The 18,626-nt window shown below is 45.0% G+C and overlaps 1 protein-coding gene across 1 annotated transcript in view; it reads left to right on the plus strand.

Moving 5' to 3' along the window:
* Positions 1-18,370, plus strand: part of rbms3 (RNA binding motif, single stranded interacting protein) — a 190,410-nt gene extending 172,040 nt beyond the window's left edge. The window contains 6 exon segments of the mRNA XM_056285968.1: positions 1,905-1,955; positions 9,534-9,606; positions 9,609-9,649; positions 10,444-10,533; positions 13,069-13,193; positions 17,588-18,370. Of these exon segments, the coding sequence (XP_056141943.1) occupies positions 1,905-1,955; positions 9,534-9,606; positions 9,609-9,649; positions 10,444-10,533; positions 13,069-13,193; positions 17,588-17,591 (384 nt within the window). The 3' untranslated portion in view covers positions 17,592-18,370.
* The last annotated feature ends 256 nt before the right edge of the window (positions 18,371-18,626 follow it).

An 18,626-nucleotide genomic window follows, 5' to 3' on the forward strand; every position in this document is an offset into this window, starting at 1 on the left:
AAAGACAAATCAAACACTTATCCTCCTTTGCAACAGGGGTCTGGCTGATGTACCTTACATTCTAAGTGGTGTGGCTCAGCAGGTACAGCGGGTCATCTAGTAATAGGAAGGTCGCTGGTTCGATCCCCGGCTCCTGCTGAGAGCATGTCGAAGTGTCCTTGAGCAAGACATTGAACCCCTAACTGCTCCTGATGAGCAGGTTGGTGCCTTGCATGGCAGCCTTCACAATTGAAAGGTTGCTGGTTTGATCCCTGGCTCCTGCAGAGAGCCTGTCAAAGTGTCCTTGAGCAAGACACTGAACCCCCTAACTGCTCCTGGTGAGCAGGTTGGCACCTTGCATGGCAACCTCTGCCATCAGTGTATAAATGTGTGTGTGAATGGGTGAATGTGAGGCATACACTGTAGTGCTTTGAGTGGTTGGTAGACTAGAAATGCAGTCCATTTACCATTTAAGTTAAGGGTCTCTGTCAAAAATCACACACGTATGCCACCGCAAAAGTTAAGCTGACCTACATGTATTTAAAATGTACATGTACTGATGCTCTCATGACCCCTTTCTGTCTTCTCTTGGTGTCACACACAAACACACACACACAAAGCCTCTCTCCCTCTCTTTCCTTTGGTCTCTATCTCCATGTTGCACACACTTACTATATACATACATTTTACACATGTATATTACTTGTATGCCTTGCCTTGGGTATGATAAAGGGGACTTTGGGGACTTGTATCTCTTTGTATCCCTATTTTTGAAATTGATACTGGGTAATAGCTGGAGATGAAAGTGTTGATTTGTGCCCACGACAGGCTTTGATGATGAAACCTTCGCTGTGAAGTGGTAATTATTAGACTGTATTGCTCTCTGCAGTCTCCAGATCCTCCTGCAATTACAGCATAACATATACTGGACCCCTAGCCTCTGCTGCAAGACTTTTCAAGACACGCCGCCATCAGGGACCGGGGCTCCGAGATAGTGAAAAGTTGTGCTAATGAGTAATTTTCTCTCCCTGCCTTCTTTGATTTTTCCCGCTTTACTTCCTGTCATTCTACACCCAATCAAACTCCTTCACATTCTCCCTCTCGAGCTGCTCTCCTTTTTGATCCCCTCGTTTGCTTCTCTTCCTGTCTTTCTCAGCTACTGCCCCTGACTGCCTCCTCACTTTCTCTCTTGCATCATTCCTTCATTCTTTCTCTCTCTCTCCCTTCTTCCATCCTTTCCACTTTAGTCTCCTCTCTTTTGTCTTTGCTACCTTTTCACCATCCATCCATCTTCTGTTGTGTTGTGTTGGATTGTGTTGTCTTGTGTCGTGTGCTGTCTTTTCCTGGGTCGCCACCTTGCCATGGTGGAGAAGCTTGCGTGTACCAATGATCCCAAGAGCTATGCCATCTGGAGCTTGGCTCCTGGTAGGGTCACTTAAGGCAGATAGGTCAAGGGGGAGGTTCCAGACGAAGCATGATCCAACAAAGACCTCAATGGTGGAACTGGTGTAAGATGTCTCCAAGTTACAATTGCAGTGAAAGCGGATGAAGGCTGCAACAGAGGGTGTTCCCCAATCGTCTTGGTTCTCCATGCCATTGGACTCTAGCCACTCTCTGCCAAGGACCGTGTGGTGGCTGAAGGCACATCAGCCACTCCACATAAAAAGCTGTCATGCATGGACGTCCCCACATTATGCGGCTATAGGATCGACCTCTACACCCACCTGAAGATCCAGAGGGACCCAGAGGGAGGACGTTCATACTCGACCCCGAGTGACCGCCAATCATGATGATGATGTTTTGTTTGTGTTGTGTTGCATTGTATGTTGTTTTCTGTTGTGTTCAGTTCTACTCTTTTTCTCTCCTCTTTTCCCCTTTACCCAACTCTTATTTATCCCGATATCTTCTTTTCTCACCATCCACAGGTGCAGAGTACGTCTTGGATGCCCCACCAACAGTATGTTGTGCAGCCCACAGTAAGTTCATCAACAACAAAATGTTAGTCCTGATATTGCACTGAGTGTTGTTTTTTAATCCTGTCCGGTCTGACACCTCTCAGCTTTCCACTCAATATTTTATGTGCCGCTGCATGTGGTAATCTTCATATTTTAGATTATTTTCATTTGTATGTTTCAGTTTCCCCCATGGAGTTCATTAACGCTTAATCTAATCTAGTCTAATCCAGTGTTATCTGGAAAACACCTTCTTCCCCTGAGTCCCAAGTTTTCTTTTTTTTTCGTCACTTCCATCAATAACATGATGTGTTTACTGGTGGATAGAGAACTTGTAAGAACAAAGTTGCAGTGACCCCGATGAAAAAGCTATAGTCCTCACAGGCATAAATGATAATAATGTCACTGGGTTTATTCAATGCTTTTTTTCGTCCTTTAAATCCAGTGTAGATGTCAAAACTGTCGATGTTCTTGAGTGTGATTGCCATTTGACAATGAATGTCCCAGATAGGAAGCTCTGAATCATTGAGGTTCTCACGTACACATACTATATTGTCTCACATACAGTCATTGTAGTACATTCACTTTTTACCCAAAGTGACTTAAAATCCATCCACAATGTTGAATCAGTCAGAATGGTAAGAAGTCTGTAATCAAAATGAAAGGGAATAGTTGACTCTCATGATCACCTTCAGTAATCAAATGCCAGACATCTCAGAACCAGGGATCATGGAGTCTAATCCAGGTCAACCCTGGGAAAGGTGTCTACATCCTAAAACGATGCTGGCCTTAACAAGCGACATCTGAATAATCTTGTTGAAGCGATTCCCAAGCAATACGTCAGTGTCAAAATTGGCATCTTTAATAGGAGCTCGCCCCCTGCTGGTTAAGGTCGCAAATGCAGGTGCAGTGAAGTGGACTGAAGCGAGACTAAAACGTTTGTCGACTGGTTAAATTGATACAGCGCTGATATATTTGAAATAAACCCCAAAACTGAACCTCACTGACTCTAGAGTTAGCCGTAATTTAAAATCATCAATCAGGTTCTGCGGTAGATATGAATTTGATTGTTTCCTCTTTCTCATAGCCTCATTCCAGCTGGATAATTGCTGAGATGTTGACTTGGGTACAGATGCTTGCAGAAGGAATTTCCAGAATATAATTTCAAATAAACATACACACACACGTGCAGGCACATATACATGTGCACACATGAAGACACTGAGAATTAGAGTTCATGCAAAGTCAGAGGTTTCCTTGCTCAGATATTATAAACAGGTTACCAAATAATCTTTCCTTACACACGCCGCTCTTTATAACAAATTAAAAAGCTATGAATGGCTCGCTCCAACCCGGCTTAGAAACCCTACCTTCATGCAATCCTTATCTGGATTGAGGCAAGGCCAGAACGGATCTTTGTTTTGCATCATTTCAGCATCTGGTGGATGGTAGACCGTTCTGCTCAGCGTAAAGTTCATCTTAACTTCCTGTTTATCGGTTCAGCAGCGGTATTAAGAGATGACATGGGAGGTTAATTCTGGGGCCTATTGATGCAGTCAGTTTGAAAAAGCATCAGGTTAAAATAGGGTTTTAATTAACTTTTAAATATTTAATTCCCTGTTAGTTCATCGCAGTCACGCTGGGACGAGAGTGCGGGGTCTGTTTGTAATAGATTTCATAACGCTGGACGGTCATCTGAAACCTCAGATGTAAGATAACCACCAAATGCAGCATTGTGTAATTTCCGCATAGAAACTGAGTAAAAACTGGGATTATTTGGGATCATTCAAGTTTTTCATCCAGATTTTTATCATACGTCCCCCTGAAATTGTCCCTCTTCTGAATCACGCCCGTTCCTTCAAATGAGGAGGAACATTTTATTCTGCAGTCAGACTGCCATGAAGGGGAATGGGATGCAGAAATATGATCGATCGACCTGATCAGTTACAACAGCATCTGTTTTACACAACAGTTAAACAGCCACAAACTTCCTCTTTTTCTCCCTCCACTTGTGTGTGGACTTTTCCTTCTCTCTCTCATTCTCTCTCTCTCTCACTCTCTCTTTTCTGCACCACTCCTCTAACAACCTTTTTGCAGGGCTGTCTGGCTGAAATACTAGCAGATACTACTCTTTTGTAAATGTGTTTTCAAATAGGTGTCCTGTCTAATTGTTTGTTTGGCTGCTCAGTGCAGCTCCTCAGGACTCGGGAGAAGAAGTGGGGAGGGTCGGGTGGTCGAGAGGAAGCATACAAAATAATAAGAGAATGGAGAAAGTAGAGAAAAAAAATAAAAGGATGAAGAATTTCCTGGATGTGAAAAGAGGGGGAGGGAGGGATTGAAGAGAATAAATAGGGATTGAGAACAAAGAAAGCAGCTATTACAAAATGTCACATCTGGGCTCAGCAGATCTTCTCCCCAGCCTGGTCTTTGCATAGTTAAACTCCCCGTCAGACAACCAAAGGCGATGGCTAGTCCGTCTGTTTCCTGGATGGAGGAGAGCTGGACAACTCCAACAGCTGCTGGGAGGGAGGACGAGATCTTCTGTGTCATCATATCACCAGTTTAACACAGCCTAATGTCAGGCAGCATTGCTGCAGGGGCAGGGGAGTTGTGTTTACTGACCTATTTAGGATGGCCTTGTGTATGCACAAGTGGTCTGTGAATTTAGGAATTTCATCTCAGGTTCATTGACAAATTTTAGTCCATCAAAGAAGTCCCACTGATTGTAGGTTTGCAACAACGGCACTATGCCCCCATACATAAATGATTTTGCAAATCCCTGCACATTTTACGGGCTACAACTATCAGTATGTACGTGTATATCCCATACATGCCACACAGTGACACAGACATACACTGTCGACACACTGTTACTAAGGATGGAAGAAGCCCTGCGGCAATGAAAGCCAACAAAAGTCAGGTGCACACACATATACATACAGTCTGTCTCTCTCTCTCTCTCTCTCTCTCTCCTCTCTCTCTCTCTCTCTCTCTCTCTCTCTCTCTCTCTCTCTCTCTCTCTCTCTCTCTCTCTCTCTCTCTCTCTCTCTCTCTCTCTCTCTCTCTCTCTCTCTCTCTCTCTCTCTCTCTCTCTCTCTTATCACACACACACACACTCACTCATACACACACACACACACGCACACATATTCTGGGGTTCCTACAGGTCTGTGTGTTTCAGGTCCTTGGTGGAATGCCCAGACTACTAAGACTCCCTGTCTTCACGTCTTAATTAGTGTGAGGATGTCTTTGTGCATATTCACAAATCACCCCACAGGAAATGAATGCATTACCCCGACCATGCATACCAAGAACGGAAGGGAGCTTAGTGGAGGAGGTGGGGGTTGCAATGAGACAGCCAAAAAATAGGATTTCACATCTTCCCAAGTTAAAACCCCGTGTTAAACCCGTTTTAGGAGACAAAAGGGGCAAAGAATGTATCAGAGGGAAATCTCGGCTCATTCCATAAAACAACTCCAAATGACTCACAATGCCACGGATGCTTTTGTTATTGTGCTCCAGCATAACGCTGAAATTCTGTGTGTGTGTGTGTGTGTGTGTGTGTGTGTGGTGTGTGTGTGTGTTGTGTCGTGCGCTGCGGTGCGTGCGTGCGTGCGTGTGTGTGTGTGTGCCTGCACACATACTTACATTCAGACTGCACAGAACCAGCGATACAATTCCTGGAGTCCTGCACCCTATTTTGTACGGTCCTTAGAATGTCTTGTTCCATTCTGAGAGAGAGAGAAGGAGGAAGGGAGAAAAACAGAAGGTACTGCAGAGTCCAAATAAAGTTACTAATTAGGTTTGGGAAACAGTACAAAAACCCGCTCCTGAGAACACCATGCCTAGATGATGAACTAATACATATACATGCAATCATGCACATGCATAAATGAATGCACATACATACCAGTTCTTTCCTTTGCAATCACACACACACACACACACACACACACACACACACACACACACACACACACACACACACACACACACACACACACATATACACATGCAGTGTCCGTATCCCATTAATGGGAATTGTTGTTTCCTCATTAGACAAATGTGCACTCAATAGGTCTGCTAGTCAGCTTCATTTTAGGTTTTTTTTTCAGAAAAGAAATGAGAGTGAGGAGAGAATTTCATCTTTCAGAGCGGAAACTGGCATATTTTTCTCTCCTGTCCTCAAGGGAGATGAGGCTGTCTGCCTCATGCACTCATACATTGCTTAGTGCAGGGGAAATGGGTAATACATAAAAGCATTAGGACACTCACACAAACACACACACACAGATATTTGTGTCTGTTCTGACACAGATGGCAATTAATGCAGGTGACGAGTAAAAGAGTGACAGAGGATAGATGGAGTGTGAGATAGGATTATGAATTAGAAGGAAGGGGTCCAGTATTTAACATACTAGGGGCGGCATGGCTCAGGAGGTAGGGTGGAATGTAGTAATCGGTAGGTCGTTGGTTCGATCCCCAGCTCCTGCGGAAAGCGTGGCGAAGTGTCCTTGAGCAAGACACTGAACCCTTAACTGCTCATGGTGAGCAGGTTGGTGCCTTGCATGGCAACCTCCGCCATCAGTGTGTGAATGTGTGTGTGAGTGGGTGAATGTGAGGCATACACTGTAAAGCGCTTTGAGTGGTCAGTAGATGAGAAAAGCGCTTGGTAAATGCAGTCCATTTACCATGCCTTTGTTCATGGCCTGTACCTGTGTAGCGCTCTACATAGGACACTAGATATCCCTAAGCATGTGTGCAGGAGCTTGTGCTCTGCAGGTTCTGTTCATTTAGTTCAGACGTGGGAGACGACAACAGGAGTGTTTTGATCGCCAAGGTCTCTTGTGTTCCTCATACAAATAGCTGTATAAAGTTATCTGTCTGGGGCAGGAGAAAATGTCCTCTCTGCTGTGTGTGTGTGTGTGTGTGTGTGTGTGTGTGTGGCTCCTTGAAAGGTGTGACACATAAGGAACAGTACTCACACAGGTGCACAACTGTGAACAAACTCTGACAGACTGTCTGTAAGTGTGATGGAGGGGGGAGCGAGGAACTCCTCTAGCAGCTAGAAACTCTCCACAAGAGCTCCGACTGGGGTGTGTGTGTGTATGTGTGTGTGTGTGTGTGTGCTTGTTTGTTTGTTTGTCTTCTTCTATGGTGTGCTTCCTTAAGAAGACAGCAGCAGGCAGTAGGAGAGGTTCCGCTACACATCTGTTAAGATGACAGCCAAAAGAATGCCGGCCCGAGTACCCAGACTGCTTAAATTGGATCTCATCCCAGCGGTTTGCTAACTTCTTACTTATCCTGCCTTCATATGGAGCCGTTCCCTGAGCCGCCGCGCTCTTTGCGTGATGCTGACACGTTTTCATCTGATGCTGTCCGAGCACACAGGAAGTGTACCTAAAACAGCCTTCCTATGCACCGACTGAAATGAAGAGCAGTTGCAGCTGGAGGACATGTTCACAGCTGTCCCAGCGCCGAGGTAGTCTGAGACGATTTGTAATAAATCTATACTGAGCTGTTTAGTCTGAATCGGGGCTGTGCGGGGAACAGGGAGATTCCCGTACGATGGTGGGGACTTGAGGGGTGCCGCTCGGTCTGTGCAGGATCACGGGTCTCACAGAGGTGCTCACGCTGCAGCGGTTTACAAATGCTGTCTGCTCGGTGCATCCTGGCAGGCGTGGACAGGCTGCACAGATTTAGCTAAACGTTGTGCTCCCTAAATCCAATCCATTTGCAACCAACACACCAAGCAAGGGGTCAAATGATGCTCATACTAAAAACCTCACGTTTTACTGGCCCAGAGGAAAAGCAGCCGATTCTTTCAGCCTTAAAAATCCGGTTTGGAAATCTGTAGAAGAAGATTGAAAAAACAAAAACAAAATGAGGGTATCCAGGGAGCGTAGCGGTCCGTTCCGCTGCCTACCAACATGAGGATCACAGGTTCGAATCCCCATGTTACCTCCGGCCTAGTCGGGCATCCCTTCAGACACAATTGGCCGTGTCTGCAGGTGGGAAGCCAGATGTGGATATGTGTCCTGGTCGCTGCACTAACGCCTCCTCTGGTCGGTCGGGGCATCTGTTCAGTGGGGAACGGGGAACGGGGAACGGGGAACCGGGGGGGGGGTAGCGTGATCCTCCCATGTACTACATCCCCCTGGTGAAACTCCTCACTGCCAGGTGAAAAGAAGCGGCTGGTGACTCCACATGTATGGGAGGAGACGTAGTAGTCTGCAGCCCTCCCCGGATCGGCAGAGGGGGCAGAGCAGCGACCAGGACGGCTCGGAAGAGTGGGGTAATTGGCCAAGTAAAAAAACAAACATTGCATATTTCTGACCTTTTGACCACAACAGTCCACATGACTGTGTGTATCTCCTTACTGGTGATGGGTATCATCTCTTTCTTTTACCACCAGTTGCCTTGAAGTGGGTGCAGGATCACACTTGACCCGACTTTTAAGACACGGGGTTTATAATTCATCTCTATTTCACGGTGAATTAAAGATATGCCAATGTCATGGAAATGAGACACCTTTGTGATTTCCTACGCGTGTGTCGCACACATGTCATGACACGTTGCAGGGGTGGATCACCTACCCCTTCACCTCCTGCACCTCATGATAATGAACTTTTACCTGGACATAATAAAACGTGCTTCATGTGGTCATGTCATACGATTTGAAGCTTCTCTGGTTTGTACTTGTTGTGCCTTTGTCATAGCCACCTAGAAAAGAGCTTCATGTGTTGCTTCTAACGTTTAACTCCAGACTTGAGTTAATCAGCCCTACAGCACATGCATTGTGGGTATTTGTATGATATGTGTGATGCTGTACATTATAATGTTTACCAGCCTATACCTCATTGATAAGCCCTTTGCAGGCGGTCTGCATCACCCCCCACACACACACACACACGAAACACGATCCCGCAGCTACGATTTCACCTCCTCCCTTATCTCTATCCCCCTATCCCTTCCTCCACTGCCCTCGCTCTTTGCCCTCCACCCCTCCCCTCCTGCAGCGTCTCCTCTTCCCGTCTCTCTTTCCCAAACAGTTCCCTCCGTGTTCGGCATGATCTCTCGCAGCCAGTCTAGGCTCGAGACCCTTAAGACTCCACCATCCCTCCCCTCCCTCGTTTCTGCATGTCCGCCTGGTGACAACAGCTGTAGTTTGGTATTTAGTTCTCATCCGTTTTAATGGTCTTTGCTACTCGCCTTCCCCACCCGCTCCCACGGTGCCGTTCTTCCTCCTCCTTTCACCCCTTTCTCTCTCTCTCTCTCTCCTCTCTCTCTCTCTCTCTCTCTCTCTCTCTCTCTCTCTCTCTCTCTCTCTCTCTCTCTCTCTCTCTCTCTCTCTCTCTCTCTCTCTCTTTCTCTCGCCTCCTTGCATTTTTAATCTCCATTTAAACGATCGATTTGAATGGCAGTCGACTTACCACTATACTACACTGAAGTCGACCAGAGCGCCATCCTCCGCCACCCTCTTCTTTCCACTCTTTACTCTTCCCCTCGTTTTAATCTTCCGTTGTAGTTTACTTCCATTTGATTAATTCTCATGACTTGTTACTCTAGCTACTCTCAACACCCCCCTCCTTCCTCACGCAGGGGGCTGTGATCACCCCGACCGCAGCCATGGAGCCCAGTTTGTCTCTGCAGCCCTCCAGTATAATGGCTCCTCTCACCAGCAGATGAACCACCTGTCTCTGGGCACCACAGGCACCGTGAGTCCCCGTTTATCCCTCCTGATCCTGCCGTGTACACTGTGTGTGCAAGTGCGTGTGTGTGTGTGTGTGTGTGTGTGTGTGTGTGTGTGTGTGTGTGTGTGTGTGTGTGCACGTGCATGCTTGTGTGGGTCTAGTTACCCTCATGAGTAAAACCACTTAACTAGTTTAATGATACACTATTAATTGACGATAGGAGTTTTTCAACTTCTATATATTTTCTAATTAGGGCTGGGAATCGACGAGCTTAAAATCTGAGTATGCTTCCCCGAGGAAACATTCAAACAGTTCAAATTCAAACATTTAGAGGTGTAGAAATCCTAACATCGAACCTCTTCACAGCATCTTTTCGGTGTGCTTTAACGTTGTGATTCAGGGAAATGCTGTGGCTTAAGGATTGCAGTTTTGCACTGAATTGATTTCTCCAACCCCACCCCTAATGTCCCAACCCCACCCCTAATGTCTAATGGTAATATCAGACTGGGGACTCTATGAGACAGCCGTCATGTTTTTCCATGTATAATATACATCATGACCCTGAAACTAAGCCACGCTGGATGATAAAGCATTCTGCGCCGTCTCGGTGTACATGTCTCAGTGGAACAATCAGCCCGATTTCAGTTTCTGCAGGACCAAGCGTTCATATCTGTTATGGTACGTAACCCCCCCTCCCCCCGCCTCTCTCTCTCTCTCTCTCTCTCTCTCTCTCTCTCTCTCTCTCTCTCTCTCTCTCTCTCTCTCTCTCTCTCTCTCTCTCTCTCTCTCTCTCTCTCTCCCTCCCTCCCTTTCCTCAGTACATGACTGCTGCGGCTGCAGCTGCTCCTATGCAAGGAACCTACATTCCCCAGTACACAGCAGTGCCTGCCTCTGCCATCACAGTGGAAGTAAGGATGAGAAAAAAAATAATAAAATAATAACATTTTTATATATATATATATATACACCCCTGCATCTGTATTGATATTCCACTCCTCATTAGTTGAGCACTTATAACAACACCATTGACGGTTTCGGGAAAAAAACGCTATCTATCTATATATATCTATATACTATATCTATATATCTATATCTATATCTATATTATGTGTATACACTCGTGTGTGTGTGTGTGTGTGTGTGTGTGTGTGTGTGTGTGTATCGCTGTTAGTCAGAATGAGTGGAAATACGAGCTGCCTTTGCACAGCGGGCTGTAGAGGGGGTTTTCAGGGAGAACCTCGCACAGGGTTTGGGCGTGTTCAGCGAACAGCTCTCCAGATAAATATCCAATGGTGATAGCAAGACACAAAGAAGAAATCATAAAATGGTGCAACTTAAATAATTAGTAAACCCTTGCTAATGCCGTTGTCTCTCTCCAGGGAAGTGAGGCTCTCCGGGCACAGCAGGGATGCAGAGGAATATAATGATTTAAAAGCTCTTACTGGTTTGTTAGTCTGCCATTTGTGAAGAGACATAGAGGCTAAAGTGTTATGATGTTGTCGGTTTATTCATCAGTTTGGTTTTTATTGTGTATCACTTGTTCTCAACCTACAATTAAAGATCTACTTGTTGATTGCTGGGAGTGTTTCTCCCAATTCACCAATTCATCTTTAATCGGTCAGAACTATCTATCGCTTTCCACGTCCTTTATAGAAAGGACATTTTGAATAACATGCAATATCATGACCACATTATGTTCAGGACTTATTAGTACCTATTATTGTCTCGTTGAAGTTTCTTTCAGCTATCTATCTGTAATTTTTATTAATTGCACACTATTGTGTCCTTGATTTAAGATAAGTTATTATTTTCAGATAAATGAGGCTCAACAATGGTAGCTTTAGCTGGAACAGCCTGTAAATTGGCACACTACTGCAAATATTTCCCACCAACCTTTGCAACCAGACATGAAAGAATAGTTTGTAATGCTTTCAGACATCAAATATCATGCAGAATGTCGTCCGGGTGGCGTAGCGGTCTATTCCGTTGCCTACTAACATGGGGATCGCCAGTTTGAACCCCTTGTTACCTCCGGCTTGGTCGGGTGTCCCTACAGACACAATTGGCCGTGTCTGCGGGTGGTAAGCCGGATGTGGGTATGTGTCCTGGTCGCTGCACTAGTGCCCCCTCTGGTCGGTCGGGGTGCCTGCTCAGGGGGGATGGGGGAACTGGGGGGAATAGCGTGATCCTTCCACGCACTACATCCCCCTGGTGAAACTCCTCACTGTCAGGTGAAAAGAAGCAGCTGGCGACTCCACATGTATCACAGGAGGCATGTGGTAGTCTGCAGCCGTCCCCGGACTGGCAGAGGGGGTGCAGCAGCGACCAGGACGGCTCGGAAGAGTGGGGTAATTGGCCAAGTACAATTAGGGAGAAAATTAAAAAAAAAAAAAACCATGAGGAATGTGGATTGTTCTAGGTTGAGAAAGGTACATTTGAACGTAATGTTGATTTCTACTTTTTATTTTTTTGTCCATGTTGGCTCAAACTGTGATGAAATGAACCTAACTACAGTATATATATATATATATATATATATATATATATATATATATATATATATATATATATATATATATGTAAAAAGCTCGACTAAAACTTCTGTAAGTTTGCATTGTTCAAGTCCGCGGTGGTGTAGCGGTCTAAGCATCGGCTTTGTGTCGACGTAGTTGCCCACTGGGGACCAGGGTTCGCGCCCCGGTATCGTCAGATCCGACTATAGCCGGACTCGATGAAGCAGCAATCATTGGCAACGCTGTCTTCGGGAGGGGGGTGGAGTCGGCTTGTGTTCGTCACGTGGATGCGTCTCTGTGTGTGTCGGAAAAAACAGTAGTTCGGCCTGGAGTTGCCTTGTCACGAAAGTGGGGAGGCGTCTCCTTCGAGACTGCCGGCCGGAGAGATGCAGTTGGCGAACGCATGCAGTACGAGGGTGGGTGTTTGAATTAAAATAGGGATCGATTGGCCACTAAATTGGGAGAAAAAAGGGAAAAATCAGAAATAATTTTATAAAAAAAAAGGTTTGCACTGTTCATTGCCGCTGAGGGGGCTGCAGCTCGATAACATCCCATAATAAGCCTCTGTAGTTCTAGCTTGGCAATTTTTCATAGAACGGTCGGTGTGGCTGAATGTGAATACTTAAAATGAGGCAGAGATAAAATCCGACTACTTTGAAGTAGTGAATGCAGCTCATTATAACTTTCAAGTTAATCATCCCATCAAAGATAATATCAATTAACTCTCACCCCCCCCTCAAAAAAAAACAAAACCCACCAATACTTCAAAGCAAAATGGAGTCAGCAGCACAATTGGGGCTTGTGAAGTACGTATGAGCTTGCTGGGGGGGAAACAGGTGGGATTAGAAAGCCTTCCTGAGTTTGATCATTGTTGTCGTTCTGACGAGATGAGATGTTTTGACTGGCGGGTGATTGTGTTTCCTGTGGCAGGGCGTGGTGACAGAACCCTCTGCACAGACGGCCCCTCCTCCCTCGCAGGACGCCAGCGGGCAGCAGCCGTTATCGGTGGAGAATGCAGGAGACCACGCCACAACCTACTCCTACCCACAAACTAAGTGAGTGGTGGAGAAAGATGTTTTACTGACACACCCCCCACCCCCGTCTCATTAGCATATTCATATTTGTGCTCTACTGTCTGCACACACCAAGATTTACACTCGGGGGTGAAAAAATATCTTTCTTGTGTTTGAGCCTCTCAGAAATTGCAAATGGCCTTGGAGATAGTAGCTGATTGAATTAGACTTGTTTTTTTTTTGTTTTTTTTACTGTACAAGACCTGAGAACAACTGGTCTGTTTTGGCCAACGCAGCACTATTTTAAAGTATTTTCCTGCAGGATGAAGGCTGGATGAGGGGCCTCAGCAATAGTTAGTGTACCTCTGTGCATGAAGGATGAACTGCTAGTGTTACAGAGATGGATTGTGGTGACAGAAATTTGTTCAACATGCAAAACAATCAGGACTTATTATATATATTTTTCTCATTAAAAGCCAATTTAACTTATAAATCTTCGTTTACAAGCTCGGAGCATGAGTCATTAGATGTGTCAGTGGATGAAGTTGGCTGAAAGGAAGCAGCATATTCAGTGCCATTTAAACTTCATCCCCTATACTGCAAACACACTCAGGGACACACACTCTCGTCGCTTTCAGCCAAACCAGGGTTTGTAATACAACGGGGTGAACTATAAAACCAAAACCCCCTCACTTCCCCCATCCCGGCTCTGTATCCCGCCCCAACATTACCTATCAGTACACTCACATGCATGCATTTCATACACACACACACTTGTGTTTAGGTCATTTTTGTCATCTATTTCTTCTCATAACTTGCTGTCATGGTATTTAGATACACCAAGTGTGCCACAAAGTGATGGCTAAAATTTGACTGATGGATCCTAAATGAGTGGCAGAAGGCCATATTGCATTTAAAGGTAAAATCCGAGATTTTTCCCCCCCGGTAAATTGTTATCCATTTCGGGCGTCCGGGTGGCGTAGTTGCCTACCAACACGGCGATCGCCGGTTCAAATCCCTGCGTTACCTCTGGCTTGGTCGGGCGTCCCTACAGACACAATTGGCCATCTCTGCGGGTGGGAAGCCGGATGTGGTCCTGGTCGCTGCACCAGCGCCGCATCTGGTCGATCGGGGCGCCTGTTCAGGGGGGAGGGGGAACTGGGGAGAATAGTGTGATCCCGCGCACGCTACGTCTCCCTGGCGAAACTCCTGACTGTCAGAAGAAAAGAAGCGGCTGGCGACTCCACGTGTATCGGAGGAGACGTTTGGCCGTCTGCAGCCCTCCGTTTGAGACGTGACGTCAGTATGGCGATTCTTTTGGACAGTTAGTGAATATGACAATACGACAGGGTGCTGAGATAGTTTGATGTAGAAGGAAATGAGAAGTAGACCATTGTCACTCGTGTGCCATCAGCTCAGTAGTAAAGTCACCGCCCTTGTAAAAATGGCGCCCTCGGACCAGAGCTAACACAGGCAGTCTATAATGTATTACAAGCTACATCACACTGTATGGGAACACTGATTTGATTCGATGTTGTTATTGTTTGTCCAGTAGAAGCATCGGCATCTTTTTTTTCCGGCTGGAGTTTTTCTAACACACACGTTCCCGTTGCATCAGTTGGTGCAGCCCAACCAAATAATCCCAGCAGCGGTATACGGAGACCAGTGTCTCCAACCGTGGTAAAAATGCCGGTTAGTATTATTTAATCGGACTCCGTGGTCCAAATGAATAAAATAACTACTTATTAATTAGAGAAATCACAGATTTCACCTTTAAAGTGGCTAACGGGGATTTCAATGTCGAACACAATTCTTAATATACTACGTGGTCTACATTCCGACAGCTTTCAAACTCTGAGAAACAAATCAGCTCCCTGGACGCCCCGGACGCTGAGATGGGAAATTTCCTTTGTACCCGCTCCTTATCAGCCAATCAGGAGACTGCTTTGCAAGCCAGCATCTCCATTGGTTCATACTTGCTGTCAATCAGTTTGCGTGTTCATAACGCTTTTAGGCAGAAGCGAGGGGGCGGATTCTTTTGCAGTATGTTTTCAAAATATACAGTGCATCCGGAAAGTACTCACACCCCTTCACTTTCCCCACATTTTGTTATGTTACAGCCTTATTCCAAAATTGATTAAATTCCTTTTTTCCCCATCAATCTACATACAATACCCCATAATGACAAAGCGAAAAAGGTTTTGTAGAAATGTTTGCAAATTTATTAAAAATAAAAAACTGATATATTGCATGTACATAAGTATTCACACCCTTTACTCAGTACTTGGTTGAGGCACCCTTGGCAGCGATTACAGCCTCAAGACTTCTTAGGTATGAAGCTATAAGCTTGGCACACCTATATTTGGGGTATTTCTCCCATTCTTCTCTGCAGATCCTCTCGAGCTCTGTAAGGTTAGATGGGGAGTGTCGCTGCACAGCTATTTTCAGGTCTTTCCAGAGATGTTCAATGGGGTTCAAGTCTGGGCTCTGGCTGGGCCACTCAAGGACATTCACAGACTTGTCCCGAAGCCACTCCTTCGTTGTCTTGGCTGTGTGCTTAGGGTCGTTGTCGTGTTAAACGGTAAATCTTCGCCCCAGTCTGAGGTCCTGTGTGCTCTGGAGCAGGTTTTCATCAAGGATCTCTCTGTACGTCACTCCATTCATCTTTCCCTCGATCCTGACTAGTCTCCAAGTTCCTGCCGCTGAAGAACATCCCCACAGCATGATGCTGCCACCACCATGCTTCACTGTAGGGATGGTATTAGCAAGGTGATGAGAGGTGCCTGGTTTCTTCCAGACATGACGTTTGGCATTCAGGCCAAAGAGTTCAATCTTGGTTTCATCAGACCAGAGAATCTTGTTTCTCATGGTCTGAGAGTCCTTTAGGTGCTTTCTGGCAAACTCCAAGTGGGCTGTCATGTGCCTTTTCCTGATCAGAGGCTTCCGTCTGGCCACTCTACCATAAAGGCCTGATTGGTGGAGTGCTGCAGAGATGGTTGTCCTTCTGGAAGGTTCTCCCATCTCCACAGAGGAACGCTGGAGCTCTGTCAGAGTGACCATTGGGTTCTTGGTCACCTCCCTGACCAAGGCCCTTCTCCTCCCGATTGCTCAGTTTGGCTGGGCGGCCAGCTCTAGGAAGAGTCCTGGTGGATCCAAACTTCTTCCATTTACGAATGATGGAGACCACTGTGCTCTTCGGGACCTTCAAAGCTGTAGAAATGTTTTTGTACCCTTCCCCAGATCTGTGCCTCGATACAATCCTGTCTCGGAGGTCCACAGACAATTCCTTTGACTTCATGGCTTGGTTTCTGCTCTGACATGCACTGTCAACAGTGGGACCTTATATAGACAGGTGTGTGCCTTTCCAAATCATGTCCAATCAATTGAATTTACTACAGGTGGACTCCAATCAAGATGTAGAATCATCTCAAGGATGATCAGCTGAACCAGGATGAACCTCAGCTCAATTTTGAGTGGCATAGCAAAGGGTGTAAATACTTACTATATACATGCAATATTTCAGTTTTTTATTTTTAATAAATTTGCAAAAATTTCTACAAACCTTTTGCACTTTGTCATTATGGGGTATTGTGTGTAGATTGATGAGAAAAAAAAAGCAATTTAATCCATTTTGGAATAAGGCTGTAACATAACAAAATGTGGGGAAAGTGAAGGGGTGTGAATACTTTCCGGATGCACTGTAGCTAGCTCTTTATTAACTTCTGCCCAGGATCACTTACCCCCACTTTAAAGTGTACATTCTCCCTCAGTTCTGAGCCTAACTCAATCTACTGCGTAATTTTGAAATATGCTAAAAATTGGGCAAGGGGCTGAGGAGGGGGACGGGATGGGGAAGGTCGGGAGGTGGACGTGTGAGGCAGGAAATGTCTTTTGACATTTCATGACTTAAGAAGTCTCAACACGTCAACTCTACGTCATCACTGGCCTTGCAAGGTGCAGGGCTGAGTTAAAACAGTAGATGGCGTGTTGAGACATTTTCAACCCATGAAATGGTGATTTTTTTTATAAATTTGGTAAGAAATGTCAATACTAATACAGGCACTGGCGTTTTTAATCACTGTAGAGTCATGTTATTGAGTTTACAGTTAAAAAACACGTTTAAGTGTTTAGTACCTCTTTACTGTCTTTATGTTCTTTTAGATGATAAAAGCGTCGGCTAAACGACTGGAATGTAATGTAATGTAATGTAGATGAAACAGCTGCAAAGATTCAACGTAGTACCAAATACTGTCTGCTTTGTTAATTTACCAATTTCCTTTGGGAAGGTTGCTCCGGCATCTTCATTTACTCTGCATTTCTGTTTTGGGTTTTCTGGTTTTCAGGCGGCCTCTTACGTCTCACGTCACGTCTGCAGAAAGACCTTTGCCGTTTTCTGCCCTTCTCACTTTGTCTTCTGCTTGTTTTGTCTGTCTCAGATAACGGGGGACACGGTGGGACTATTGCTCCATTGCCTTGAGTGGAGGACTGCACAGAGACACGAGGGCCACAGAGACATTTGAATTAGAGCAAGGACACAGAAACAGGAGGTCAGTCAGACATCACCTGGGTGGAGGAGGTTTCTGCTTTGCATAAACACCAAATGAAAGAGCAAAGAAAGACTCAAAGAAAAAAAAAATCAATTCTATTTCCTACCTGGTCAAACCGTGGAATAAAACAAACAGAAAAAAAGAGAGCAGGAAGAGAAACGGATGATGGGACGCTGAGCGAAAGAGGACGTTGGATGCGGAGATTGTTGTTGTTAGCATGAGATGAGACGGGTTCCTGCTATAAAAAAAAAGAGAGAAGACGTTGTAGACTGAAATCTAAACACAAACAAGCTGTACAGAGGAGTAAAAAAAAGGAAGAAGAAGACTTGAATGTGCAGGTAGATTTTCTGACTTTTTTATTAGAGGTGGAAGGAAGTAAAAGTTTAGAAAAACAACGGTTGTCTTCCTTTCATATTAAGCTACATTATTTTCATTCTTTTTATGATTTTAGTAGTTTTCTAGAGTATAAATGTTTTCTTAAATCTTTGTTGCCTTAATTTTCCCGAACTTTGGAAAAAAAAAAGATTTTTTTTCCTCCAAGTCTTGAATTGTTTAACAAAAACAACAGCTTGACTGGTGGGAGCGGTTCCTGGGAGTTTTAGATTGTTCCTAGATACACAGAGAAGAAATCTATGAATATATCTGTACAGTAAAAAAAAGAAGAAAAAAAAACAAAGGTTGTATTTGTATGGAGATTTTAAATTATGTGGTACAGTGCAACTCGTGTGGGTAGAAAAGGTGGGAAAGTGCATCCAGAGCTTAATGGAAAATGGATTTAAGTTGATAGAATTTTACGTCATGGCATTTTTTCTTTCTTTTTGCGTTTTATTAGCTACAAACGATTGTTGTTTTGCCCGTTTCGGTCGCCTCACTGCAAAAAGAGAAGGTGAATGATAAGGAAAATGTCTGCTTTTGGAGAAAAAAATGC

Source organism: Lampris incognitus, chromosome 9 (assembly GCF_029633865.1).
Source record: "Lampris incognitus isolate fLamInc1 chromosome 9, fLamInc1.hap2, whole genome shotgun sequence".
NCBI lineage: Eukaryota > Metazoa > Chordata > Actinopteri > Lampriformes > Lampridae > Lampris > Lampris incognitus.